The sequence below is a fragment of the Hypanus sabinus genome, chromosome 12 (genome assembly GCF_030144855.1).
Source record: "Hypanus sabinus isolate sHypSab1 chromosome 12, sHypSab1.hap1, whole genome shotgun sequence".
Taxonomy (NCBI): Eukaryota; Metazoa; Chordata; class Chondrichthyes; order Myliobatiformes; family Dasyatidae; genus Hypanus; species Hypanus sabinus.
Genome location: NC_082717.1, coordinates 90301835 through 90329154, shown reverse-complemented (window position 1 = coordinate 90329154; position 27320 = coordinate 90301835). Strand labels below are relative to the sequence as shown.

General features: G+C 44.4%; 1 protein-coding gene across 3 annotated transcripts in view; it reads right to left on the bottom strand.

Moving 5' to 3' along the window:
* Positions 1–6994: 6994 nt before the first annotated feature.
* The window catches only part of LOC132403128 (solute carrier family 22 member 2-like), a 180306-nt gene continuing 159980 nt past the window's right edge, over positions 6995–27320 (bottom strand). The window contains exons 6-12 of one of the 3 annotated variants that reach the window (XR_009515187.1): positions 24121–24227; positions 21558–21772; positions 17640–17748; positions 16498–16610; positions 12911–12963; positions 11227–11326; positions 8461–8476 (exon numbers count right to left, since the gene is read on the bottom strand). Coding sequence is in view for 2 of the 3 variants with exons in the window: in XM_059986429.1 (XP_059842412.1) it covers positions 8374–8476; positions 11227–11326; positions 16498–16610; positions 17640–17748; positions 21558–21772; positions 24121–24227 (747 nt within the window). In the remaining variant the exon portion in view is untranslated. Of the gene's footprint in view, positions 8477–11222; positions 11327–12910; positions 12964–16497; positions 16611–17639; positions 17749–21557; positions 21773–24120; positions 24228–27320 lie in introns of those variants that run through there. The other 2 variants (XM_059986429.1, XM_059986430.1) reach the window with 2 other exon arrangements.

Genomic DNA, 27320 nt, shown 5'->3' with positions numbered 1-27320 from the left:
GTTAATTTGCAGGTTGAGTCTTGGGTGAAGAAGGCAAATGCAATGTTAGCATTCATTTCAAGAGGACTAGAATGTAAAATCAAGGATGTTATGTTGAGACTTTATAAAGCACTGGTGAGGCCTCACTTGGAGTATTGTGAGCAGTTTTGGGCCCCTTATCTTAGAAAGGATGGGCTGAAACTGGAGAGGGTTCAAAGGAGGTTCACAAAAATGATTCCAGGATTGAATGGCTTGTCAAATGAAGAATGTTTGATGGCTCTGGGCCTGTATTCATTAGAATTCAGAAGAATGAGGAGTGACCTCATCGAAACCTATCGAATGGTGAAAGGCCTCGATGGAGTGGATATGGAGAGGATGTTTCCTATGGTGGGAGAGTCTAAGACCAGAGGACACAGCCTCAGAATAGAGGGGTGTCCTTTTAGAATGGAGATGAGGAAGAATTTCTTTAGCCAGAGAGTGGTGAATCTGTGGAATTCTTTCCCATGGGGGAGGCCAAATATTTGTGTATATTTAAGGCAGAGGTTGATAGATTCTTGATTGGTCGGGGCATGAAGGGATATGCGGAGGAGGCAGGCGACTGGGGCTGAGAGAAAAATTAGATCAGTCAAAATGAAATGGTGGTGCAGACTCAATGGGCCAAATAGCCTAATTCTGCCCCTATAGCTAATGGTCTTATTTTGAAAACCATTTTTCCATAAAATTGTCAAGAAGGCTAATAGGGTGAGAGTGTAGGAGAGCAGAGAGGTATTGAGGTGCCATGTGAAATTAAACACTATCCACCTGTTTGAGTGAGACGACAATAATGGAACTGAAATCACAGTCATCATCTGTCAATCAAGATACAACACAGAGTGGGGAAATTCAACTTCCATAGAGCAAAGGTGATGAAGGAAAGGCAAGGTCCTACGTGGGAGATTGGTCGGGAAGGTTCAGCTGTTTGTCATTCAGGATGAGGTAGCCAATTGGATTGCACGTTGGCTTCAAGGGAGCAGCTAGACCAGAGATGATTGGCTCTGTCACTGGTGGCCTGTGTCTAGTGGTGTGCCATAGGAATCAGTGCTGGGTCCGTTGTTGTTTGTTATTGGTATCAACAATCTGGATGATAATAGGTCAACTAGATCAGCAAGTTTGCAGATGATACCAAGCCTGGGGTCTGTAGCAGACAGTGAGGAAGACTATCAAAGCTTGCAGCGAGATTTGGACCAGCTGGAAAAGCAGGCTGAAAAAGTGCCAGATTAGATTTAATGCAGACAAGTGTATGTTTAGGAGGACAAGCCAGAGTAGGACTGGACACAGTAAACAGAGGGGCGCTGAGGAGTGTCGTAGAACAGAGGAATCGAGAATACAGGCCCACAATTCCTCACAGTTAAGTAGGAAGAAAAGAGAGCTTTTGACACATCACCCTTCTTATGTCAAAGTATTGAATACAGCTGTTGGGACGTTGCACTGCAGTGGAGAGCATTCTGACAGGCTGCATCACTGTCTGGTATGGAGGGGCTACTGCACAGGACCGAAAGAAGCTGCAGAGGGTTGTAAATTTAGTCGGCTCCATCTTGGGTACTAGCCTGCAAAGTACCCAGTTCATCTTTAGGGAGCTGTGTCTCAGAAAGGCAGCATCCTCCAGCACCCAGGACATGCCCTTTTCTCACTGTTACCATTGGGAAGGAGGTACAGAAGCCTGAAGGCACACACTCAGTGATTCAGGAACAGCTTCTTCCCCTCTGCCATCCGATTCTTAAATGGACATTGAACCTTTGGACACTACCTCACATTTTTAAAATTATATTTTTCTGTTTTTTGCACAATTTTTAATCTATCCAGTATATGTACACTGTAATTGATTTACTTATTCATTATTATTATTTTAGTTTTCCATCTTCTTCTAGATTATGTATTGCATTGAACTGCTGCTGCTAAGTTAACAAATTTCATGTCACATGCCAGTGGTAATAAGCCTGATACTGATTCTGAAGCCTAATTTGAAGAATTGTGTGCAGTACTGGTCACCTACCTACAGCAAAGTTATCAATAAGAATGTAAGAGTTCAGAGAAAATTTACAAGGATGTTTCTGGGACTGAAGACCAGAGTTAGGACTTTATTCCCTGGAGGAGGGTGAGGAAAGATTTAAAAGAGGTATACAGATTATGAGGGCTAAACGCAAGCTGGCTTACTCCACTGAAGTCAAGTGAGATTGCAACTAGAGGCCAGAGGTTAAGGGTGACCGGTGAAATATTTAAGTGTAGTCCCTTCAATTAGAAGGTGGAGCAAGTGTGTATCGAGCTATCAGTGGAAGTGGTGCATGTGGGTTCAATTTCAACATTTAAGAGAAATTTGGATAAGTCCATGATTGAGAGGGGTAAGAGGGGCAAGATGCAGGTCAATGGGTCTATTTGGCATTTGGCATGGACTAGATGGCCTTAAGAGTCAGTTTCTGTGCTGTATGACTCAATGACTTTCAGCTCCAGTATCAAGTGCCCCTCCCAAGCTAGCCTCAGTGATTTGGTCATGTCTGAAACCTCCCACCCATGCTGTTGCAGCTTGATACTCCCTGGCTGACGCGTATCGAACTTGCATTTGAGTGAATCAGTAGAAACTGCCTTCAGAGTTCCATTCAGAGCTTTTGCCACCAACATTTACTCAGTTAATCATTCGTCCTACGCTACTGAGACTTCCTGCTCGAGTTAAAACTTTACCATTTAATTCTATTCTGAAGTTCTTAATTACAGTTTACATGACCCGAGTGGAAGCATTAGAAACAGCAATCATATTATAAGATCATGACCATAAGTCATAGGAGCAGAATCAGGCCTTCCAGCCCATTGAATTTGCTCCACCAATCCATCATGGCTGATTTATTCTTCCTCTCATACCCATTCTCCTGCCTTCTCCCTCTAACCTGTGACGCCCTAGTAATCAAGAACCTATCAACCTCCACGTTAAACATAACCAATGACTTGGCCTCCACAGACATCTGTGGCAACAAATTCCACAGATTCACCACCCTCTCGCTAAAGAAATGGATTTTCCTCTATTCTCAGACTGATGCTAGACTGCCCCACTATGGGAAACATCCATTCTGTCTAAGCCTTTCAGTATTTGATAGGCTTCAATAAGATTCCCCTCATTCTTCTGAACCAGCTATCAAACACTCCTCATATGTTAACCCTTTCATAGAACAGTACAGTTTGGGAACAGGCCTGCAATGCTGTGCCGAACCACTTAAAAGGTAAATCAAACTCCCTCCCGCCCCCAAAACTAATCTTGCCTATTCTGCATTCGTTCTGCAGTTGTACAGGGCTCTGGTGAAAGTATTGTGTTCAGTTTTCGTCTCCAAATTTGAGGAAGGATATTCTTGCTATTGAGGGAGTGCAGCATAGGATCACGAGGTTGATTCCCGGGATGGCAGGACTGTCATATGTTGAAAGATTGGAGCGACTGGGCTTGTATACACTGGAATTTAGAAGGATGTGAGGGGATCTGATTGAAACATATAAGATTATTAAGGGATTGGACACGCTAGAGGCAGGAAACATGTTCCCGATGTTGGGGGAGTCCAGAACCACAGGCCACATTTTAAGAACAAGGAGCAGGCCATTTAGAATGGAGTTCAGGAAAAACATTTTCACCCAGAGAGTTGTGAATGCTCTGCCTCAGAAGGCAGTGGAGGCCAATTCTCTGGATGCTTTCAAGAAAGAGTTAGATAGAGCTCTTGAAGAAAGTGAAGTCAAGGGATTTGGGGAGAAGACAGGAACAGGGTTCTGATTGTGGATGATCAGCCATGATCACATTGGATGGTGGTGCTGGCTCGAAGGGCCGAATGGCCCACTCCTGCATCTATTGTCTATTGTTTACCTACACAATGTCCATACCCTTCCACCGTTCTCACATTCACGTGCCTATCTAAACGTCTCTAAAAGCCTCAAATGTGTTTGCTCTACCACCATACCAGGCAGCACAATCCAGACATCCACCACTCTCAGAGTAAAAAGTTTAACCCTCACATCTCCTTTGAACCTCTTCCCTCTCACTTCAATGCACGCCCTCTGGTATTAGATGTTTCAAACGTGGGAAAAGGATTCTCCCTGTCCACTCTGTCTATGCCTCTCATAATCTTATAAACCTCTGTCAGATCTCCCCTCAGACTCCACCACTCTCTGAGTAAAAACCTTACCCCTCACATCCTCAATGCACACCCTCTGGTATTAGACGTTTCTACCCTGGCAAAGAGATGCTGTCCACTCTGTCTATGCCTCTCATAATCTCTGTCAGATCTCCCCTCAGACTCCACCCCTCCAGAGAAAACAACCCGAGTCTGTTGAGCCTCTCATGAGAGCACATGCTCCCTAAACCAGGCAGCGTCCTGGTAAACCTCTTCTACGCCCTGTTTAAAGCTTCAACATCCTCTCTACAGTGGGGCGATCAGACTGCATGCAATCCTCCTGATGTGACCTAACCAGAGTTTTATAAAGTTGCAACATAACCTCGACTTTTGAACTCAACGCCTCGACTAATAAAAGCAAGCATTCCGTAAGCCTTCTTAACCACCCTATTGACCCCTGTAATCACTTTCATGGAGCTATGAACTTGGACCCCAGGATCTCTCTGCTCAGCAACACTGTTAAGGATCTTGCCCTTAACAGTGCCCTGTCTCCTTGCATTCGCCCTGCCGAGGTGCAATGCCTCACATTTACCACAAAAGGGTTATCATATAAACAGAGACTGAAGGCTCTGGGCTAGTACTCGCTGGAATTTGGAAGAATGACGGGGATCTTAGTGAAACTTATTGAATGTTGACAGGCCCAGATAGAATGGATTTGGAGAGGATGTTTCCTATAATTGGAGAATCTGAGACCAGAGGGTACAGCCTCAAAATAGAGGGGCATCCATTTAGAACAGAGATGAGGAGGAATTTATTGGGCCAAAGGGTGTTAAATCTGTGGAATTCATTGCCGTAGGAGGCTGGGGAGGCCAGGTCATTGGGTGAATTCAAGGTGGAGATTGATAGGTCCTTGATTAGTCAGGACATGTAATGTTATGGCAAGAAGGTAGGAGAACAGGGTTAAGAGGGAAATGGATTAGCCATGGTGAAATGACAGAGTAGACTTGATGGGCCGAATGGCCTAATTGTTTACTTATATCTTATTGCCTTAAGGACCAGCTGGAAAAATGGGCTGAGAAATGGCAGATGGAACTTAATGTGAGCTGTTGCACTTCAGTAGGACCAAACAGGGTAGGTCTTACTGTTCCATACCCTGTGGGTATCTTGTGACTGTCTTATGACCATGATGTAATTGACTATCTGGTGAACATGATGTAATGGTCTTGTGATGGTGGGGTGATGTAATTTCCCGCCAATGTGACATCACATGGTGTAATTTTCCCACCAGTGAGAGGTCATGCGATGGCCTCTTCTCACAGGTATAAAATGGGAAAGCCTTGCTGTGACGCAGATTAGTTCATGGTTTAATTCGTTAGTTACTCCATTATGCTGCGTATTCGCCTCATGACACAGTTTTGTTTTAAAGTGGAATTTTACTTTCTATCTTAAGTCTCAAAGGTTATTGCCAGCAGTTTCACCAAATGCTGCCAGTTTAGTCCAGTCGGAGAGTGAATAATTTATCGAAGTACAGAAAACCCGAAGGATTGAGTAAAGTTGGTGTCGTCAGCGGTAATATAGGATCAACCTTATTGAATCTTCATTCAGACGGTAGTAACCTGTATCCAAGATAGTCCTTGCATTGTGAAAGTAGAAAGGGCAAGGTGCAGCATTATTCACCAAGACAAAGGTCAGTGCGTTTAAGCCATTTTTAATTTCCTTCATTTTAAATCCTTCGGGAAAGGCATATTTCGGCTGGGATCAGCAGTAACGTTACGTCGTCGAGGAATTCATTACTTCAGGAAAGTCTCTCATAATTGACTGTGTAAATCATTTGGACTTTTGCATTTACCACTTTTAAGAACTGTGTTCGCAATTATCGCCTTAAGAACTGTTTGAGTTGCTGTATAGCAGTTAATTTCTGGTTGTTAATTGTTTGTTTACTTTTCATTTTTATTGAGCAGTGTTTAATAAATGTTTCATTTGTTTATTAAAAAACCTGTCTCAATTCTATATTCATTGTTGCCGTATCATAACATTACACAGTGAACGGTAAAGCATTGAGTGTGGAACAAAGGGATCTGGGAATACAGGTCCATAATTTGTTGAAAGTGGCATCACAGGTAGATAGGGTCGTAAAGAAAGCTTTCGGTACGCTGGCCTTCGTAAATCAATGTGTTGAGTACAGGAGATGGGATGTTATGTTGAAGTTGTATAAGATGTCGGTGAGGCCTAATTTGGAGTATTGTGTGCAGTTTTGGTCACCTACCTACAGGAAAGATGTAACTAAAGTTGAAAGAGTACAGAGAAAATTTACGAAGATGTTACTAGGACTAGAGTTATAAGGAAAGATTGAACCGGTCAGCACTGTAGAACTTAGGGAATTGAGAGGAAATTTGATAGGGGTATACAAAATTATGAGGGGTATAGGTAGGGTAAGTGCAAACAGGCCTTTTCCACTGAGGTTGTGTGGGACTACAACCAGAGGTCATGGATTAAGGGGAGAGGTGAAATGTTTTAAGAGGAAGCTTCTTCACTCAGGTCATGAGTGTGTGGAACAAGCTGCCAGCACAAGTGGTGCATGCAAGCTCAATATCAACAGATAAGAGAAGTTTGGGTAGGTACATGGACGATAGAGGTATGAAAGGCTATGGTCCCAGAGCAGGTCGATGGGACTAGGCAGTTTAAATGGATTGACATGGGCTAGACAATCTGAAAGGCTTTACTATGACTTCATGGTCACTTCAATCACTTTGCACTAAAATGGACTCTGCTGGTTCTTGCTCCAAATGTGTTCTTTCTTGGACAAATTGAGCATAATTTATGTTTTTGTGAGTGCTGCTTATCTGATGCTATGTGCCTGTGATGTTGTGCAAATGACAAGAGACTCAACGGGATTTGACAGGTGACTTGAAACAGATTAGATTAGCTTTATTTGTTATGACTACATCAAAACATACAGTGAAAGGCGCCATTTGCGGCAAACAAACATCATGGACCAAAGGTGCGCTGGGGGCACCACAGCTCCTTCACACTTACCCGTACATCTTTGGATTGTGGGAAGAAAAGTGGGGCACCCAGAGGAACCATGGACGGTCACAGGGAGAACGTACAAACTCTGTACAGACGGCGGCAGGAATCAAGCCCTGACAGCTACGTGGTGCGCCAGTGCTGATGGAGATCGTGGGAGGAGACGTTGTTGCCAATCTAAACTAACTGCATTCCATTTGTGAGGAAGCCAAGGAACTAGCTGCACAGGGAGGTGCCGAGGCCCAGGTCCTGGACTGGGTTTCCAGCGGATGAACTGTGGTCTGAAGTGTGCATTTTCACTGTCCGAGTGCTACAGAGCCAACAGAAGGATGTTTGCTGTTGACCGATGCGGTGGAAGGTGAACTGGATCAAACTCAGACTGGTGTTCAAACACACAGAACAGTACAGCACAGGAACAGGCCCTTCAGCCCACAATGTTGTACTGAACTAGCTAAAAAGTAAAGCAAAAAAAATCCAGAAAAACTAATTCTTCCTACCCACAATGTCCATATCCCTCCATCTTCCTTGTATCCATGAGCTTGTCTACAAGTCCCTTAAAAGCATCTAATGTGTTTGCCTCTACCATCATACCAGGCAGTGCATTGCAGGCATCCACCCCTCTCAGAGTGAAAAACTTCCCCCTCACATCCCTTCCCCCCCCCATCACCTTCAGTGTGTGCCCTCTGGTATTAGACATTTCAACCCTGGGGGGAAAGATGCTCCCGGTCTACTCTTTCAGATTCCCCCCTCAACCTCCGCCACTCCAGAGAAAACAACCCCAAGTTTTCCCTTTTCCTCATGGTAGCACTACCTCATTCAACCTGTCCTCATGAGACGTGCATGTGAATGGCTGCTACCCCCCTTTGAGTCCCCAGACAGAGGGAAGGGAGGAGGTGAGCGGACAGGTTCTGCATCTCCTGTACCTGCACGCGGGCGGGGGAGTGGTGGGCAGCGAAGGAATGGTGGACCAGCGAGCTGCCCTGAAATACCAAAAGGGTACGCAAAGGCACGCTTTCTGATGGAAACTCTGAAGGCTAATCTACTGAGCGCAAGTCTCTAAGACATAAACATTAAGGTCACATCAAAATGCCACATAACATAGCAAAAGGCACAATCATAAGTCATTAACATTATTAATTACAGAAAGACTGAAAGTTAAGTGCTTTTCAAAGTTCTTGGCACTGCAGAGTTAGAAGCATCAAATGTTACTGATCAGTAAATATTTGCTGTCAATGATTTAATCTCATCATATGATGATCTCTGAGGCAGGCTCTTTCTGGTTACTTGTTTCTGCTGCGGAGTGTGGTGTCACCATCTGATAGCTCGTCTGAGGGCTGGCTTTCTTCTTCCTGCAGAAAGACGAGGAAGTCATTTTATCAAAGTATGCCAGGGATTTTGATTCGTACAGGGTTTACATTTGGATTCTCTTCTCCTTGTGGAGTAAGTGGCACTGTTACAAGTAGCTGATACTCCCCCACCCCCCAACCCCGGTAATTAGGAAACCAACTTAAACTGGTGTCTGGGAGTCAGGTCATGGAGTCACAGAGCACTACAGCACAGAAGCAAGCCTTTCGGCCCATCTAGTCTGTGCCTGCCCAGTATTCTGCCTAATCTCATCTATACCATAGCCCTCCATACCTGTCCCTCTCTTTAGTGTCGCATTTGAACCTGTGTCCACCACTTCCTCTGGCAGCTCTTTCCACACTCTGGGTGGTGGGTGATGAGTGGCAATGTTTCCCCCTCAGGTTCCCCCTTTCACCTTTCACCTTTCACCCTAAACCTATGACCTCTGGCTCTGGTCGCCCGAGAGAGAGTTGGTCCGTGGAGGAAGCGAAAAAGCAAGCACGTTTCTTCCACGATGACTGGCGGACAGAGGGCTTTGGCGAGTCAGGGACGGGTGCAGAAAGGCGAAAGAAGTAAATAAATGAATGAATCTGAATAAAGAAATCACTTAAAAGAGAAGAAGGGCGAAGCAGATCGTGCGTACAGGAGCTGTTGTCTCAGGAGTCATGATGCATGCTGACTATATCGGTAATAGGTACCTTCACTTTGAGGAACTTCATCTCCGAGGGGATAAGAGCCTGATACACAGGCAAGGAAGTTTCCTGTGTATTTTCCCCCAAGGGACAGTCACTAATGTTTGATTAGGGACCATGAGACTGGGACAGGGGAGTGCCGAGGGGATCAGTGCTGAGTTTGTTGCAATTTCCATGACCCGGATGTTAGGTCAGCAGATTTACAGACAGCACCAAGACTGGGGGCCACGGTGCACAGCAAGGAAAGCTTTCAAAGTGTGCAGCAGAATCTGGACCAGCTGGAATACGGCAGATGGAACTTAATGCAGGCATGACTGCGGTGTTGCACTTTGGGAGGACGCACAAGGGTAGGACTAACACGGTGAGAGTTAGCGCTCTGAGGAGTGAGGTAGGACAGAGGAATCTGGGAAAACAGATCCTTAATTCCTTGAAAATGGTGCCACAGGTAGATGGAGTCGTAACCGTGGCAATTGGCCTTCAGAAATCAAAGTATTGTGTACAGGAGTTGGGATGTTATGTTGAAGTTGTATCAGACATTGGTGAAGCCTAATTTGGAGTATTTTGTGCAATTCTGGTCACCTGCCTACAGGAAGTATATCAATAAGATTGAAAGCATGCAGAGAAAATTTACAAAGATACCAGGAGTTGAGGATTGACTTTTAGGGAAATGTTAAATAGTTTAGGACTTTATTCCCTGGAGCTTAGGAGAATGAGGGGAGATCTGATAAAGATATACTAAACTATGAGGGATACAGATAGGGTAAATGCAAGCAGGCTTTTTATTACTGAGTTGGATTAGACTAGAACTAGAGGTTATAGGTTAAAGATGAAAGGTGAAATATTTAAGGGTACATCCTGTACCTAATAAAGTGGCCACTGAGTGTATGTTTGTGGTCATCTGCTGCTGTAGCCCATCCACTTCATGATACCACGTGTTGTGTGTTCAGAGATGCTCGTCTGCACACCACTGTTGTAACGTGTGGTTATCTGAGTTACTGTCACCTTCCTGTCAGCTTGAACCAGTCTGGCCATTCTCCCCTGACCTCTCTCATAGACAAGACATTTTCACCCACAGAATTTCTGCTCACTGGGTGTTTTCTTTTTTTTACACACCATTTTCTGCAAACTCAAGAGACGGTTGTGCATGCAGATCAGCAGTTTCTGAGATACTCAAACCATCCTGCCTGGCACCAACAATTGTTCCACGGGCAAAGTCACTTAGATCACATTTCTTCCCCATTCTGATGTTTGGACTGAGCAACAACTGAACCTCCTGACAATGGCTGCATGCTTTTATCTACTGAGCTGCTGCCACATGATTGGCTGATCAGTTATCTGTATTAATGAGCAGATATACAGCTGCAACCGAGAGTACTGGTGAGACCACACTGGGAAAAGCCCTGGTATATCTACCTCAAGCATTTACTCACAATAGTCTAGTCGAGCAATGGTTCACCAGGTTGATTCCAGTGGTGGGTGTGTGGGAAAAGTTAATATTGGACCTATACACTTCTGAGTTTAGAAATAAAAAATGCTTATCACACTTGATAGAGCAGATGTGGGGGTGAGGTCCGTAGCTGGGGAGTCCATAACCGGTCTCAGAATAAAGGGTCGGCCATTCGGACAGAAGTAAGGACTTCCAGCCCAAGGACCAGATATCCCACTGCCCAAGCAGCTGTGGAAGTTCAGTCACAGGGCAAGATTGGTAAGTTTTTGGAAATGATGGGAATCGGGAAATGCAGAGTGAGAGGGAGAAACTGAAGGACAACATTTGCACCTAGAGAGTGGACAGTGCAGGTGCATTAACAACATTTAAAAAGCACTTGGACAGGTACCTGGATAGGAAAGGTTTGGAGGGATATGGGCTAAATGGAGGGAAATGGGAAGGTGACCTTAGTCAGCTTCAACCTTTTGGGCCGAAGGGCCTTTTCCTTGCTGTATAACTCTATGAGTTCAATGGCAGAAAGTGGCACTGTAGTACAGGAGCAGCCCGTCCTGCCTCTGTTCCACACGGCTTTGTGTTGAGATTGATCTGCCTCAGGTGAGTCCCCCTGGGTACCTACCGTCCGAGGGTTTCTGCTTCTTCAATGGTCTCCGGTAACCGGGTGCCCTTGGTTTCAGGCAGGTAGAAGACGAGCCCCCCAGCAAGCAGAGCGGACAGCCCTGAAAATGAACAGGCATACTGCGCATGAGGACCGGGCGACGCATCCGCTCAGACAACCCAGACTTCAATAAGTGAGCACTGGAAATTTGTACTGCCCACTGAATTAGTAAAGGCTGTTTGGAATCTCTCCCATTAACCAGCCTGATGAAGAATCAAGGATCAAAGGTCAACTTTATTCACCATGTGCATTGGCATGCAAAAGTTTGGGCACCCCTGGTCAAAATTTCTGTTACTCTGAATAGTTAAGTGAGTAGAAGATGAACTGATCTCCAAAAGTCATAAAGTTAAAGATGAAACATTCTTTTAAACATTTTAAGCAAGATTAGTGTATTATTTTTGTTTTGTATAATTTTAGAGTGAAAAAAAGGAAAGGAGCACCATGCAAAAGTTTGGGCACCCCAAGAGATTTGAGCTCTCAGATAACTTTTCCCAAGGTCTTAGACCTTAATTAGTTTGTTAGGGCTATGGCTTGTTCACAGTCATTGTTAAGAAAGGTCAAGTGATGCCAATTTCAAAGCTTTACAAATACCCTGACTCCTCAAACCTTGTCCCAACAATCAGCTGCCATGGGCTCCTCTAAGCAGCTGCCTAGCACTCTGAAAATTAAAATAAATGACACCCATAAAGCAGGAGAAGGCTGTAAGAAGATAGCAACGTGTTTTTAGGTACCCATTTCCTCAGTTCGTAATGTAATTAAGAAATGGCAATTAACAGGAATGGTGGAGGTCAAGTTGAGGTCTGGAAGACCAAGAAAACTTTCCAAGAGAACTGCTTGTAGGATTGCTATAAAGCAAATCAAAACCCCCATTTGACTGCAAAAGACCTTCAGGAAGATTTAGCAGACTCTGGAGTGGTGGTGCACAGTATTACTGAGCAGTGACACCTGCACAAATATGATCTTCATGGAAGAGTCATCAGAAGAAAACCTTTCCTGCATCCTCACCATAAAATTCAGTGGCAGAAGTTTGCCAAGGAACATTTAAACAAGCCTGATGCATTTTGGAAACATCCTGTGGACTGATGACACTAAAATAGAACTTTTTGACTGCAATGAGCAAAGGTATGTTTGAAAAAAAATGTATGCAGAATTTCATGAAAAGAACACCTCTCCAACTGTTAAGCATGGGGGTGGATCGATCATGCTTTGGGCTTGTGTTGCAGCCAGTGGCTCGGGGAACATTTACTGGTAGAGGGAAGAATGAATTCAGTTAAGTACAAGCAAATTCTAGAAGCAAACATCACACCGTCTGTAAGAAAGCTGAAGATGAAAAGAGGATGGCTTCTACAACAGGATAATGATCCTAAACACACCTCAAATCCACAATGGACTACCTCGAGGTGCAAGCTGAAGGTTTTGCCATGGCCCTCATAGTACCCTGACCTAAACATCATCAAAAATCTGTGGATAGACCTCAAAAGAGCAGTGCATACAAGACAGCCCAAGAATCTCACAGAAGTAGAAGCCTTTTGCAAAGAAGAATGGGCAAAAATCCCCCAAACAAGAATTGAAAGACTCTTAGCTGGCTACAGAAAGCATTTACAAGCTGTGATACTTGCCAAAGGGGGTGTTACTAAGTACTGACCATGCAGGGTGCCCAAACTTTTGCTTCGGGCTCTTTTCCTTGTTATTTTGGAACTGTAAAAGATAGAAATAAAAAAGCAATTTTGCTTAAAATATTAAAGAAATGTGTCATCTTTATGCCTTTTGGAAATCAAGTCATCTTTTACTCACTTGGCTATTCACAATAACAGAAATTTTGACCAGGGGTGCCCAAACTTCTGCATGCCACTGTACATTTACACGTATTGCTGTGGTGTGTCGGTCAGGCGGCAACACGCAACAGAAAAAAAACACATTCCACAAATGTACAAAATTAGGAATTATGTAAAAATAGTTAGAATAAAATGTGGATAAATGCATACTCTAACACCTACTAAGAATGTAAACAGCCTTATAAAAAAGTGGCTCACAGTGTTTACTGTGGAGTGCAGGAACTGACAGACAGACAGACAGACAGACATACTTTATTGATCCCGAGGGAAATTGGGTTTCATTACAGTCACACCAACCAAGAATAGTGTAGAAATATAACAATATAAATCATAAATAATTAAATAATAATAAGTAAATTATGCCAAGTGGATGTAAGTCCAGGGCCAGACTATTGGCTCAGGGTGTCTGACACTCCGAGGGAGGAGTTGTAAAGTTTGATGGCCACAGGCAGCAGGAATGACTTCCTATGACGCTCAGTGTTGTATCTCGGTGGAATGAGTCTCTGGCTGAACGTACTCCTGTGCCTAACCAGTACATTATGGAGTGGATGGGAGACATTGTCCAAGATGGCATGCAACTTGGACAGCTTCCTCTTTTCAGAGGCAATACATAGAGGGGTGGGGGGGGTGGGGGTCTAACTAGAGTAGTTGATCATATTAACTGCCCCGGGGGGAAGAAACTTTTTAAAAATGATTTGAAGTTTTAGTAGCTCTATAGCATTTTCCACAAGAGAGCTTTGGGACAAGGCAATCTGCTGGCTGTGTAGTGCTTCCACCGTGGCTGTTCCTGCCCGGAAACAGAATCCCTGCAGTGATGGTAGACTATACCCAGTGAGAGGGTTGCAAAGAGGCTGTGATGAGAGTGGCATGTTGGTGTGCTTCGTTCCACCAGAGCACACTGTGCTGAAGGCCTCAGCTGAAAAATTCTGCAGCCCTGATGACAGACATCAAGTGGCCTGTTGTGGGAGGATTATTGTACACCGGGCAAACTTACGGCCAGGCCCGGTGAGCAACACTGCCATCTGCTGGTACCTCCCCGGATCTGCACTGTGTCGGGACAGTGGGGCTGTGTTAGCTCAAGATCAGGTTTCCAGAGTGGACACTTGCTGTTTCTATTGGTGGGACTCATATCCATTACACTCCATTACAAGATGAATACACTCATTTCCGGTAAGATAGCAGTGCACATTGTATAATTAAGGTGTAATTATCTGCCCTTTACATCTGTGGTGAACTACATATACCTGTCTGGACACGCCCCTCTGCTGACTGCTCCTGTGGCTCCTCCCACAGACCCCGGTATAAAGGCTGTTGGAGACACTGCTCCTCCCTCAGTCTCCAGGATGTTGCGTGGTGGTCTCTTGCTGCTAATCGTGGTCTCTTGCAGCTAATAAAAGCCTATCGTTTGCCTCTCATCTCTGAGAGTTATTGATGGTGCATCAACATCTTTGTTATGATTGCAAGACACTGCTGGCTATTCTGAACACCAAGTACTGCAGATCTTCCTGATCTCATTAGTGCAGGAGCTGGGCTTGTTGCTGGACCGTGTTGGTACCTGTTACAGGAAGACGATGGAGGCAGTGCGCAGTCTAACAAATAGAGCGAATGAGTGTCTTGGACGTTTATCCTGTGATCACAAGACCTGGCTTGGGCCCTGGTAATGTAGAATATTGCGAGCTTGGTTCGCTGGTTCATTGGCGAGATTGGCAGCGGGGGAGCTGCGCGGCCTCAGTTGTAGCGCAGGCCCACCCCTCGTGCCGCGGGGTCGCACGCCACAGTTGCCCAGTTGAGGAGATGGTGGAAATGGTGCGACGTGACGGGCATCCATGATGGGTGGAGGCTGGCCCCTCCCAGTGACCACTTAGTGGATGACAAGCTGAACTGTGTTTTCTATGTGATCGATCTACTGTGGACTTATTCATGCTGACGACATCCATGCACAAATATCTATAGGTCTTGACACGCAGGGACTTGAGCTAGTTGATAATTTTTGTGTGACTATCAAAATTATGTGTGCTGTATAAACCTTGTATGACTGTCGGTAATATGGTTTTTTAAAACTTTTTGAAAATTTATTGAAATACAACGTGGAACAGACTCTTCCAGCCCTTCGAACTGCAATGTCCCGCAATTCCCCCGATTTAATCCTGGGACAATTTACAATGCCCAATTAACTGACCAACCAGTACGTCTTTGGACTATGGGAGGAAGCTGAAACACCCGGAGGAAACCACGGGGTTACGGGGAGAACTCACAAACTCCTTACAGGTAGCGGCGGGTATTGAACCCGGCTCACTGGTACCATCAAGCATTTGTGCTCACCACTGCACTACCGCGCTGCCTGTTTGCCCTGCAGGAACGCTGCTTTGTTTGGATGTGCTCACCTACGGCTGAATGACAATTAACCTTGAACGGATGGCCCCCTGTCTGAATGGTATAATTCAGTGTGGGCTACACTAAAAAAAACATGGTTACTTCCCCCACAGTTACTTGTCCCCACGGTTACTTCCCCCATGGTTACTTGTCCCCACGGTTACTTCCCCCACAGTTACTTGTCCCCACAGTTACTTCCCCCATGGTTACTTCCCCCATAGTTACTTGTCCCCACGGTTACTTCCCCCGCGGTTACTTGTCCCCACGGTTACTTGTTCCCACGGTTACTTCCCCCACGGTTACTTGTCCCCATGGTTACTTGTTCCCACGGTTACTTCCTCCACGGTTACTTGTCCCCACGGTTACTTCCCCCACGGTTACTTCCCCCATGGTTACTTGTCCCCACGGTTACTTCCCCCACGGTTACTTCCCCCACGGTTACTTGTCCCCATGGTTACTTCCCCCATGGTTACTTCCCCCATGGTTACTTGTCCCCACGGTTACTTCCCCCACGGTTACTTGTCCCCACGGTTACTTGTTCTCACGGTTACTTCCCCCACGGTTACTTCCCCCACGGTTACTTGTCCCCACGGTTACTTCCCCCACGGTTACTTCCCCCGCGGTTACTTGTCCCCAGGCTGATCAACACCTCCACCCATTAACCCAGCCCACCACCCCCCAACCACAGCTACCGAACATCACCTAATGTACGTATAGTCAGTCAATGTATATCAGATAATCTTATATATATATAAGACCATAAGACACAGGAGCAGATTTAGGCCACTCAGCCCATCGAGTCTGCTCCACCATTCCATCATGGCTGATTTATTATCCCTGTCAACCCCATTCGCCTGCCTTCTCCACTGGTCTGACTATCCAATATAGGTCCAATTGCCAACCCAGCTTGTTTTCGTTTACAATATACTGTCGCTCAACTGTCCAGTTCCCCTGAAGAATTTTTAAAAAACACATTCCATTGAATGCAGGCTTAAATCATTTAAAGTCAAGGCAGCCCACTCACCAAACACCACAAGGGGCAACTCTGTCCACACTACCGCCAACCTGTACAAAACGAACGGAGCTACCACCCCTCCAAGGTCACACATTGTCGAGCAAATCGAAACAGCAAAGTTTCTGTTGAAGGAAACAAACATTTACTTTCTAAATGGATCATAAATTAACTTCAGAAGTTCTTTCCGAATCAAAGAGCAGCACTTAATCTTATGTAACATGGACTTTCCACAGAAATATTGCTTTGCTTGGATTCATAATTAATTGCAAGTATGCAGAATGTGTGTGTGTGTGGGGGGGGGGGGTGCGTGAGGGTTAAAAATACATTCTGATTTTCAACTGTTTATTTAATTCAAAGGAAAGTTAATTGGGATCCCTATCTTTTACCCTTGACAGTACCATGCACACAGCTCCTGAGGCCCCGGTTCAATACCGACCTCGGGTGCTGTTGGTGCGGAGTTTGCACATTCCCCCTATAGGTCCTTGCTTTCCTCTGGCTACTCCAGTACCCTCCTACATCCCAAAGACATGCAGGCTGGTAGGTCGACTGGCTGGTCTAAACTGCCCCTGGTGTGAGCATGAGAGGTAGAATCCCGGAGAGTGGACGAGAACGTTGCAGGGAAACTCTGTGAGGGATTCAGGTTGGTCTGCATGCTGCCATTGACCTGTTGGGTAAAATAGGTCGGTACCACCTTCCCCCTCACCTGCCTCCACCTTTCCCATCACCCCTCACCTGTATTCTTGTCCATCTATCTACGACTGGCTCCTGTCTCATTCCCCCCCCCCCCCCCCGTCCTCTTTACACTGGAGATCTTCCTTCTCAATTCTCAGTCCTGATGAAGGGATTTGACCTCAAATGTTGACAATTCCTTTGTCCCCACAGATACTGAGCTTTTCTAGCAGGTTAGTTGTTAATTTTTCTATATTGTGCAGAAAATCCCAGTCTTACCATTTGCCAAAATTATTTAAGTATTTTGTTAAATTATGCATTAATGCTTTAAATGCCGAGACTCCTACAAAAATTGAATTCCTGTTCTACACTACTCCAACCAGTCAGAGCATGGGCTACCATTAAACGAAACTTCTCTGCCATTTGATGTTGAACAGATAAACTAAAAGTCATCCATTGAAATGAGTAAAATCTGTGCTCACCTTAAAAACGTTGGGTATAATTCAGTGTTTACAAAACAGACCATTAAAAAGGCTGCCGTAATTCCTAGCTTGCCAAAAGATACGAGTACTGTTTTCAGCCAGAAGAAATCTGAATTAGAGATAGGTTAGATGTACAATTTGCCAAAGAAAAGTATGTATTTTTTCAAACAAAATCAAACATTTTAACTTTGGTAAACAAGAGAAAATCTGCAGGTGTTGGAAATCCCAGCAACACACACACACACAAAATGCTGAAGGAGCTCAGCAGGCCAGGCAGCAGCTATGGGAATTGAAAATAAAATGAGACACCAAACTACTACTTTAGCAATCCATATTTCTGTAGAGTCATCTTAGTTTTATTTCTATTGAGGAAAATGTCTATTCATCTGTTATTTGAAACATGCAAGGAATTAATAAATATTTAGATTTGTTTACTTCCAAGAGTTAATTTTATAAATTTACAAAGATTAAATGATGTTTCATTTGTCACTCCACGTTTGTACACGTTGGTTTGACATGACCATTACGTGGGGAAGTTGGTCTAATTCTCATGATACCCTAACTGCTGGGCTCAGGATCCTCTCTTACGAAGGGAAGTGCGCCACGAGCCTTCTCCGCTACCCCGTCAGAGGGAGCAGTTCTGTGCAGGTGTGAGATGTACTGCAGTGGCAGTTCCGTCCACCTGAGGCTTCCCAGCCGAAGCATGCGACAGTGCTGCTGACATTCCGTTCCTCCCACAGATAAGTGACCGGCAGATTCTCTGTCGATCCACCACTGCCCTTCACTCCAATCCAGCTCCTGGGAAGGTTAAGGCCCCACCTCGTTAACCAAGATATTAACTACTCATCAATCACTTTTTCTTGTGTGAATATTTAAAACTTTCACAGATCTCTGTTGCACCTTTTTTTTTTAAAAAACAAAGCATTTATTATGTACAGGCTCGTAGGCAGGGAACACTGAGTTTTCCCGGAATTCTCTGTCTTTACATTCCCAATGAAGGGTCTCCGCCCGAAATGCTGACTGCTTATTCCTCTCTGTAGATGCTGCCTGCCTGATCATGGAGATTATCCTGACTGTTTGTACCGTGGTCTGAAACACTAATGCCCCAGAGCGGAAAAGCCTACAAGAAGTGGTGAATACAGCCCAGTCCATTGCACGTAAAGCCCTCCCCACCATTTGTCACATCTGCAAGGGGAGCTGCCCTGCCACAAGAAAGCAGCATCTATTATCAACAACCCACCCCGCCACCGTCCAGGCCATTGCTGCTGCCATCGGGAAGGAGCCTCAGAACTCACACTACCAGGTTCAAGAACAGTTATTACCCCTCTACCATCAGGCTCCTGAACTGGTGTGGGCTATTTCACTCATCTCAACTCAGAACTGACTCCACAACCACTCTTAACTCATGCTCTCAGAATTATTTATTTTTTTACTTTTCTGAGCTATGGGCATAGTTAAACACACCCATTTCTCATTGCTGGGAACTTTACGACTATTCTAGTAGTGTTCGGTATCTTTATGATGATTTACATAGATATTCCTGTGAGGCGTAATTGTAAATGTTATTGTGTAGTGACTTTGGGATGATACCAGTTACAGATATTACTGTCGGGACAATGTATACCCTGTTCATGTTCCATAGTCTTTCAATTTCCTCTTTAGATTCAGCATATTTCTGGTGTTTTTCATTTATTGATTTCTATACGTTGTGTATGTTTGGAATGGCTATACCTCTTAAATAAATTGTTCTTGCTTGCTTATCCTGTAATATTATATCCAGATGGTTACTATGGATTGTCCTGCCTGTAATAGTGGATTGATTGTGATATAATTTGTGGGACTCTGACTCTAAAGCTGGATCAGGCTTGTGTTTGCAGTAAGGTTTGGTGTCTTTTATCAGTTTGTACTTTAAAGCAAGGTTTTGATGAATGATGCTTGCCACTTGTTTGTGTCTGTGTAAGTGATCAGATTGAGTTAAACTGCTACAGGATCCTGTAATGTGTTGGATTGTTTCTGCATTCATTGCTTTGAATTTGTTGGCATTTGATTACATATTTTTGATAATTTTTTGTGTTGACCACCTGGTCCTGCATTGTCAGAAGGAAATCCTTCGGTTTAAACAATTAAGTCTATACTGCATTATTTATGTAAATCTTCAAAAGGATACAAAACGCCTCTGAGCCGGGCATTCGACACTTTCTTATCGACTCTAGCCTGCTCAGACTGTGGGGAGGGTCATGCTCTTCCATTTGTTAACTTTTTCTTCTGTTGTGTTGACGTTTTTCTGGGTGGTGCTTTCATTTAAGTTTAGCGGTATGTACTTCTTATCGAAACTGAATATGCTCACGTAGAGGGCTGAATCCTGTTTTCATTGAGAAAAATACTGTACTGTATATCCTTAGATCTGTAAATACGTTCAAGTACATATAGTGGTTTCTAAAATTTGTCATTTCAGTTCTTATTTTTCTTCATAAAATTTCCAGATTGTACATGTTTTACATGTTTTCCAGTAAGTACATGTTAGGCGCAGCATTGTGGGCCGAAGGGCCTGTATTCTGCTGTAGGGTTTCTATTCGAGATTGTTTATGGACCAAGATATTATGTCAAAGAATACGTTAATATAGGTACAGTGAAACTGTTTACTGCCCTTGTTGTATCGTTACTGATGAGCTCATCTTCTTAAGCCTTGGAGTAAATTCTGTCAAATTCTGTCTCTTTGATATCCCAGATACTTACATGTTTCATATTCATTCATCGGTTGTATTGTATCCCGATGCTCTTTTTATATTCTACCAACTCTAATGCGCCTTCCTTTATGTTTAACATCCTGGACTTACCTAATCCAAACTGCTTGTTTATATCTTCAGAACTTTTTTCTACTATTTGAATTAATTGCTTTGGCTTTACTGATGAAGGAGCGTATAATTTCAAACAGTCCAGGTATAGAAGGTGTGTCAAGGTATAATTCATTTGGTTGTCTCTCATTGGACACGCTATTTTCATCCAATTCAATAAATTAGACAGAACCATAGTGGGTTTAGAGAGTTGCCCTGGAAAATGCCTCGGTTTATTATTATTATTATTATTATTTGCAAAGTTTTTCTTCTTTTGCACATTGATTGTTTGTCAGTCCTTGTTTGTGTATAGCTTTTCATTGATTCTATTGTACTTCTTTGTTCTATTGAGAGAGCCTGCAATTAATGGAATCTCTCAGTAGTACATGGTAACATACACATACTTTGATAATAAATTTACTTTGAACTTTTGAAATTGACCTGTTGAGTTCCTCCAGTGTTTTGTTTGTATGACTCTATACATTCCTACATCGATATCAATCTCAGCCAAACGTGAATGAAATGTTAACCTTTGAGAGAAAATATAACTTATTTTAAACTGGTACCAGGGTTATTGGGTAGGCAGGGTGGAGCTACGTCTCTCCCAAGGGAGTGGCAGGGTACTCCTTCCCTCCAATAGCCTGCAGGTCACCCTTGGGCAAGGTGTAGCACCCTGTTTAATCCCCCCTCCCCTCCCTTCGTCAGGGTCACATGAAGCTATGGGAGGAGGTGGTGGATGGTCGTACGAGCAGCTGGTGCAGATCACAAGTCCTGATTATGCCCCACTGATGCCAGGCAGACAATCTCCCAAGAGTGTTGATCATGGCTGGAGCCACCTGTCTTGTAAAGGCAAGCTACTTCTGTAGAAAAATTTGACAAGAATAATCATCATCACCATGATCACCTACGTCACGTGACATGGCACATAATGATGATGACGATTAGAGGTTAATAAGGTCACCTTATCTTTCTCCTGCTGGACACCAGGATGGGCGTTAATATTGAGACTGTTAACTGCACCTGGGTCACAACACCGGTGTGACTGCACGGTCTGGATTTGGACCCAGTTCAGTGCTAAGCTTACCATCGGGGATGAAGGCAGTCACCACGCAGGTTACCCCTGCCAACAGGTAGCCGGCTGCAAAGGGCCAGCGGCGCCCCACTCGATCGATCAGCAGCACAATGAAGATCGCCGAAGGGATTTCCATCAACCCCGAGACAAAGAAATTGAGGTAAATGTCCCCTCCTATAACTCCCAAGCGCATCACGAGGCCAAGATACACCAGAGCACTGACGAACCTGAAACAGAGAAGCTTCCCGTTGAGGCAGTTCGCTGACTCGGTAACCACAGACATTTATATCCCATCTCTGAATCCCTCAGCCTCCTCTACTTGGACCCCGTCTACACTTCCTGTTGCCTCAGGAAAGTAAGCGACGTTATTACGGAACCCCCTCCAACCCTGGCTGCTCTCTCTTCCCTCCCCCTTCCTGTTGGGTAAACGATAAGGAAGTTTGAGAGCAGATTCTACTAGGCTCAAGGACAACTGTTATCAGATCCTTGAGTGAACCTCTTAGGTGATAGAAGTGACTTCTTGATCTCTCAGTCTACCTCTTCGCGGTTCTTGCACCTTATTGACTGCCTGCACTGAACTTTCTTTAGAACTATAACACTTTATTCCTTTTGTATCGGCTCGATGCAGTTATGTGCACCGTGGTCTCGCTGGTTGACACAAAAACAAAATTGTTTCACTGCATCTCTGTACACAAGACAATAATGAGCCAATTGCCACCAAATTCAGGGCCCGGCCCTGTCCCACACATGGAGACATGGAAAGGCTGCTGCCGCCTTCTCCTTGCTTCCTTTCGATACCTCTTGGATCTTGCTGGCCAGAAACTGTCACGTAAACAAGAGACGGGTGGCACTGCGGCGCCGTGGTTAGCGCATCGCTTTACGGCACCAGTGGTAAGATTGTGGTTCGATTCCCACTGCTGACTGTGAGGAGGCTGTATGTACTTTCCACAACCGCGTGGGTTTCCTCCGAGTGCTCCGGTTTCCTCCCACAGACCAAAGGCGCAAGTGTCAGTAAGTTGTGCCGGGGGGGGGGTGGGGTTGGGGGTAGTGACACTTGCAGGCTGCCCAGCACAATCCTCACTGCTTTGATGTGATGTAAACAATGCACTTCACTGTGTGTTCTGATGTACATTTGACATACAAAGACAATCTTAAAATACCTTTGGAGTGGAGTTCTGGGATGTCTCGAGTGTAAGGAAAGGACTCTAGTCAAATTCACTGGGGGCAAGTCACAACTGCTGTGCAATCTAGGTATTCTCACAAGTGGGCAGTTGAAAGAAATCGGTTATCACACATGAGAGAATTCCACACATTCCAGCCAACTTGGATTTCTCAGTAACTGTATTTAACTCCCTTGCTTCCATTTCAGTCTTGTTACATCTTGATCAAAGCGCAGTGATGACTATGGTCCCTGCTTACCTTAGGCCACGTTCCAGGAAAGGTGATTAATAATTTAGAAAGACACTGTGAGGTACTGCATTAATTTAGTGTTAAGTTACTGCTTCCAAGCCACAGTGACGGTGTTAGCTTTAGTTTGAGAGTTATTTTCCTTTGTTCTGAACAGTTCTTACTAAAACTCGGTGAACTGTTCTTTCCAGGTCTGTATCTCTCCCTCCGCACTTGGGCCATCACCAAAATCCTGTTAGGACAAAGGATTTGGTCAAATTCTGGAGATCACTTTTGTTTAATCTTTTGCAATGTATTGAGGGTGTTGCAGAAGGGCCCATCACTAAAGGCAGAGATGGTGGTAGGCAATATAAAGTTAATTTCCCTTACTGACCTCTAACCCTTGACCCTCTGTCCTCTTGCAGCTAGTCTAATGAGCAGCAGCTGTGGGACGGTAAAGTTAGGGGAGCTGTCACACATAATGAGGGACAAGTTTTGCAAAGCCCTCTATTTGGAACGTTTCAAAGCATTGAGGTGGTGCATGGAAAAAGCCATTACAGAATGCAGAATATAGTATTACAGTTGGAGAGAGAGGGTGGTACAGGTAGACAATAAGGTCCAAGGGACATGAGAACGTAGATGATGAATGATAGAGGTGGCACGATAGCACAGCAGCAAGTTCAATGCTTTACAATGCCAGCTGTCAGATCGGGGTTCAATCCCGTCACTGTCTGTAAGGAATTTGAACATTCTCCCCGTGACCACGTGGGTTTCCTCCGGGTGCTCCAGTTTCCTCCCACAGTCCGAAGACGTACAATTAAGTTTGGTGAGTAATGGGCTTGTTGGTTGCCCCCAACACAATCCTCGCTGATTTGATTTTGACGGTGCATTCCACTGCATGTTTCAGTGTCCGTGTGACTTATGGAGCTAACCTTTAACAGAATCACAATAGGTTTCTGGTGAAAGTCACTTAAGCTCTAAGCACAAATTTGAACTTACAGAGGTGAGCAAGCTTCGGGCTTGGACCTCATTGTAATGACTGCAAGGTGGTGGGGATGCCGTAGCAACTTAGTCTTCATTGCGTCATGCTGCCTCTTTGCACAGCGTAGTCCTCAGCTCACCTCCCAGCAACACTTGGACGCAAATGCTAATTCATGTTGAAAGAGAGGAATTCTGAAAAAGCACTTACCAGTTGTACATCAGAATGAGAGTATACTTCCTTATCTGTGGCGTTTTCACCAGGTCTGCGAAAGTTGGCTTTCTTAGCCCATCTTCAGAATTTATAATTTTGACCGTCTGCAGTAAAGAGAATCCCAAAATGACAAAATAGCTTAGAAAGCCGTCTGCTTATTAATCAAAAAGTGACTGCAATTCAAATACTGCATATTAAAAATAGATCAGCTGTTTGAGTGGTGTCACAACAACAAGCTTGCTCTCAACAACAGTAAGACCAAGGATTTGACTGTGAACTTCAGGAAGGGGAAGTTGAGGGAACACATACCAGCCCTCATTGAGGGATCAGCAGTGGAAAGGGTGAGCTCCTGGGTGTCAACGTCTAACCTGGACCCAACATGTCGATGTGATTATGAAGACGGCACACCAGTGGTTATACTTCATTTGATGTTTCAGGAGGTTTGGTGTGTCACCAAAGACTGTTGCAAATTTCAACAGATGTACATACAGTGAAGAGTGTTGTGACCATTGCTTCACTGTCCGGTATGGAGGGGCCACTGCACAGAATTGGAAAAAGCTGCAGAGGATTGTAAACTCAGCCACCAGGCTCTCCTGTGTCGAGGAAATCAAAAGGCGGTGCCTTGAAAGGGCAGCATCCGTCATGGATGACCCCTCCACCTAGGACTGCCCTCTTCTCATTGCTACCATCAGAGTACAGGACTCCTCTATTCTGAGCCTCTGCCATCTGATCCTAGACTCTCCCACCAGAGGAAACATCTCCCTATCCACTCTCTATAGACTTTTCAACATTTGATAGGTTTCAATGAAACTTCATAGAAACATAGAAAACCGACAGTACAATACAGGCACTTTGGCCCACAATACTGTGCCAAACATGTCCTTACCTTAGAAATAACCGAGGGTTACCCATAGCCCTCTATCTTTCTTGTGCTCCATGTACCTCCCCAGAAGCCTCTTAAAAGACTCTATCATATCCACCTCCAACACCGTCGATGGCAGCCCATTCCACGCACTCACCATTCTCTGAGTAAAAAACATACCCCTGATATCTTCTCTGTACCTACTTCCAAGCACCTTAAAACTATGCCCTCTCGTGCTAGCCACTTCAGCCCTGGGAAAAAGCCTCTCATCATCTTGTACACCTCTATCAGGTCACCTCTCATCCTCCGCCATTCCAAAGAGAAAAGGCTGAATTCACTCAACCTATTCTCATAAGGCATGCTCTCCAATCCAGGCAACATCCTTGTAAATCTCCTCTGCACCCCTTCTATAGTATCCACATCCCTCCTGTAGTGAGGTGACCAGAACTGAGCACAGTACTCCAAGTGGGGTCTGACCAGGGTCCTGTACAGCTGGAAGAAACGTTACCTCTCGGCTCCTAAACTCAAGCCCACGACTGATGAAGGCCAATGCACCGTATGCTTTCTTTCCTCTTCATTCTTCTAAATTCCAGAGAGTGAAGGCCAAGAACCATTGATCACTCCTTGTATGGTAAGCCTTTCATTCCTGGAATAATTCTCGTAAACCTCTTCTGAATCCTCTCCAATGACAGCACATCCTTTCGTAAGTAAGGGGTCCAAAACTGCTCACCAATACCTTATAAAGCCTCAGCACTACATTATTACTTTTATATTCTAGTCCTTTCGAAATGAATGTTAAAATTCCAGCTGCCTTCCTCAGCACCCTAACCCTAACCGTAACCTGCAAGTTAATCTTCAGGGAATCCTGCACAAGGACTCCCAAGTCCCTTTGCACCTCGGAGTTTTGAATTTTCTCCTCATTTAAAAAATAGACTCCATCTACCAAAGTGCATTACCATACATTTTCCAACACTGTATTCCATCTGCCACTTCTACACCCATTCTCCTAATCTGCCTATGTCCTTCTGAAGCCTCCCTGCTTCCTCAACAATACCTGGCCCTCCACCTATCTTTGTATCATCCACGAATTTGGCCACAAAGCTATCAATTCCATCATCCAAATCACTGACATATAACGTAAAGAGAAGTGATTCCCAACACCAAACTCCTGTAAAACACCACTACTCGCAAGCAGCCAATCAGAAAAGACTTCTTTTCCTTCCACTCTTTGCCTCCTTCCAATCAGCCAGTGCTCTATCCATACTTGTATCTTTCCTGTAATACCATGGGCTCTTATATTGTTAAGCATCTTGTCAAAGACCATCTGAAAATTTGAGTTAATGACATCCACCAATTCTTCTTTGTCAGTCCTGCTTGGTATTTTCTCAAAGAATTCCAACATATTTGTCAGGCAAAATTTTCCTTTAAGAAGACCAAGTTGACTTTGGCCTATTTTATCATTTGCCTCTAAGTACCTGAAGCCACATCCTTAACAATCAACTCCAACATCTTCCCAATCACTGAGGTCAGACTAACTGGCCTACAATTTATTTTCTTCTGCCTCCTTCCCTTCTTGAAGAGTGGAGTGACATTTGCAATTTTCCAGTCCTCCAGGACCATGTCTGAATCCATTGATTCTTGAAAGATCATTGCTAATGTCTCCACAATCTCTTCTGCTGCTTCTTTCAGGACCCTGGGATCTAGTCTATCTGGTCCAGGTGACTTATCTACCTTCAAACCTTTTAGCTTCCCAAGCACTTTCTCACTAGCAAAGGCAATTTCACACACTTCTGCCCCCTGACACTCATGAACTTCTAGCATTCTGTTAGTGTCTTCTGCAGAGAAGAGTGATGCAAAATATTTATTCAATTCATCTGCCATTTCCTTGTCTCCCATACTACTTATCCAATATCATTTTCCAGCAGTCCAATGTCTATTCTCACCCCTCTTTTACTCCTTATATATCTGGAAAAGCATTTGATATCCTTTTTCATATCATCAACTAGCTTACCTTCATATTTAATCTTTTCCCTTATGGCTTTTTAGCTGCCTTCTGTAGGTTTTAAGAAGTTTCCCAATCCTCTAATTTCCCACTAATTTTTGCTTTATTATATGGCCTCTCTTTTGCTTTATGTTGGCTTTTTGAGTTCCCTTGTCAGCCATGGTTGCATCTTCCTGCCTATAGAATACTTCTTATTCTTTTGGATGCATCTATCTTGCACCTTCCAAATTGCTCCTAGAAACTCCAGCCATAGCTTCTCTGCCATCATCCCTGCTAGTGTCCCTTTCCAATCAATTTTAGCCACCTCCTCTCTCATACCTCTGTAATTCCCTT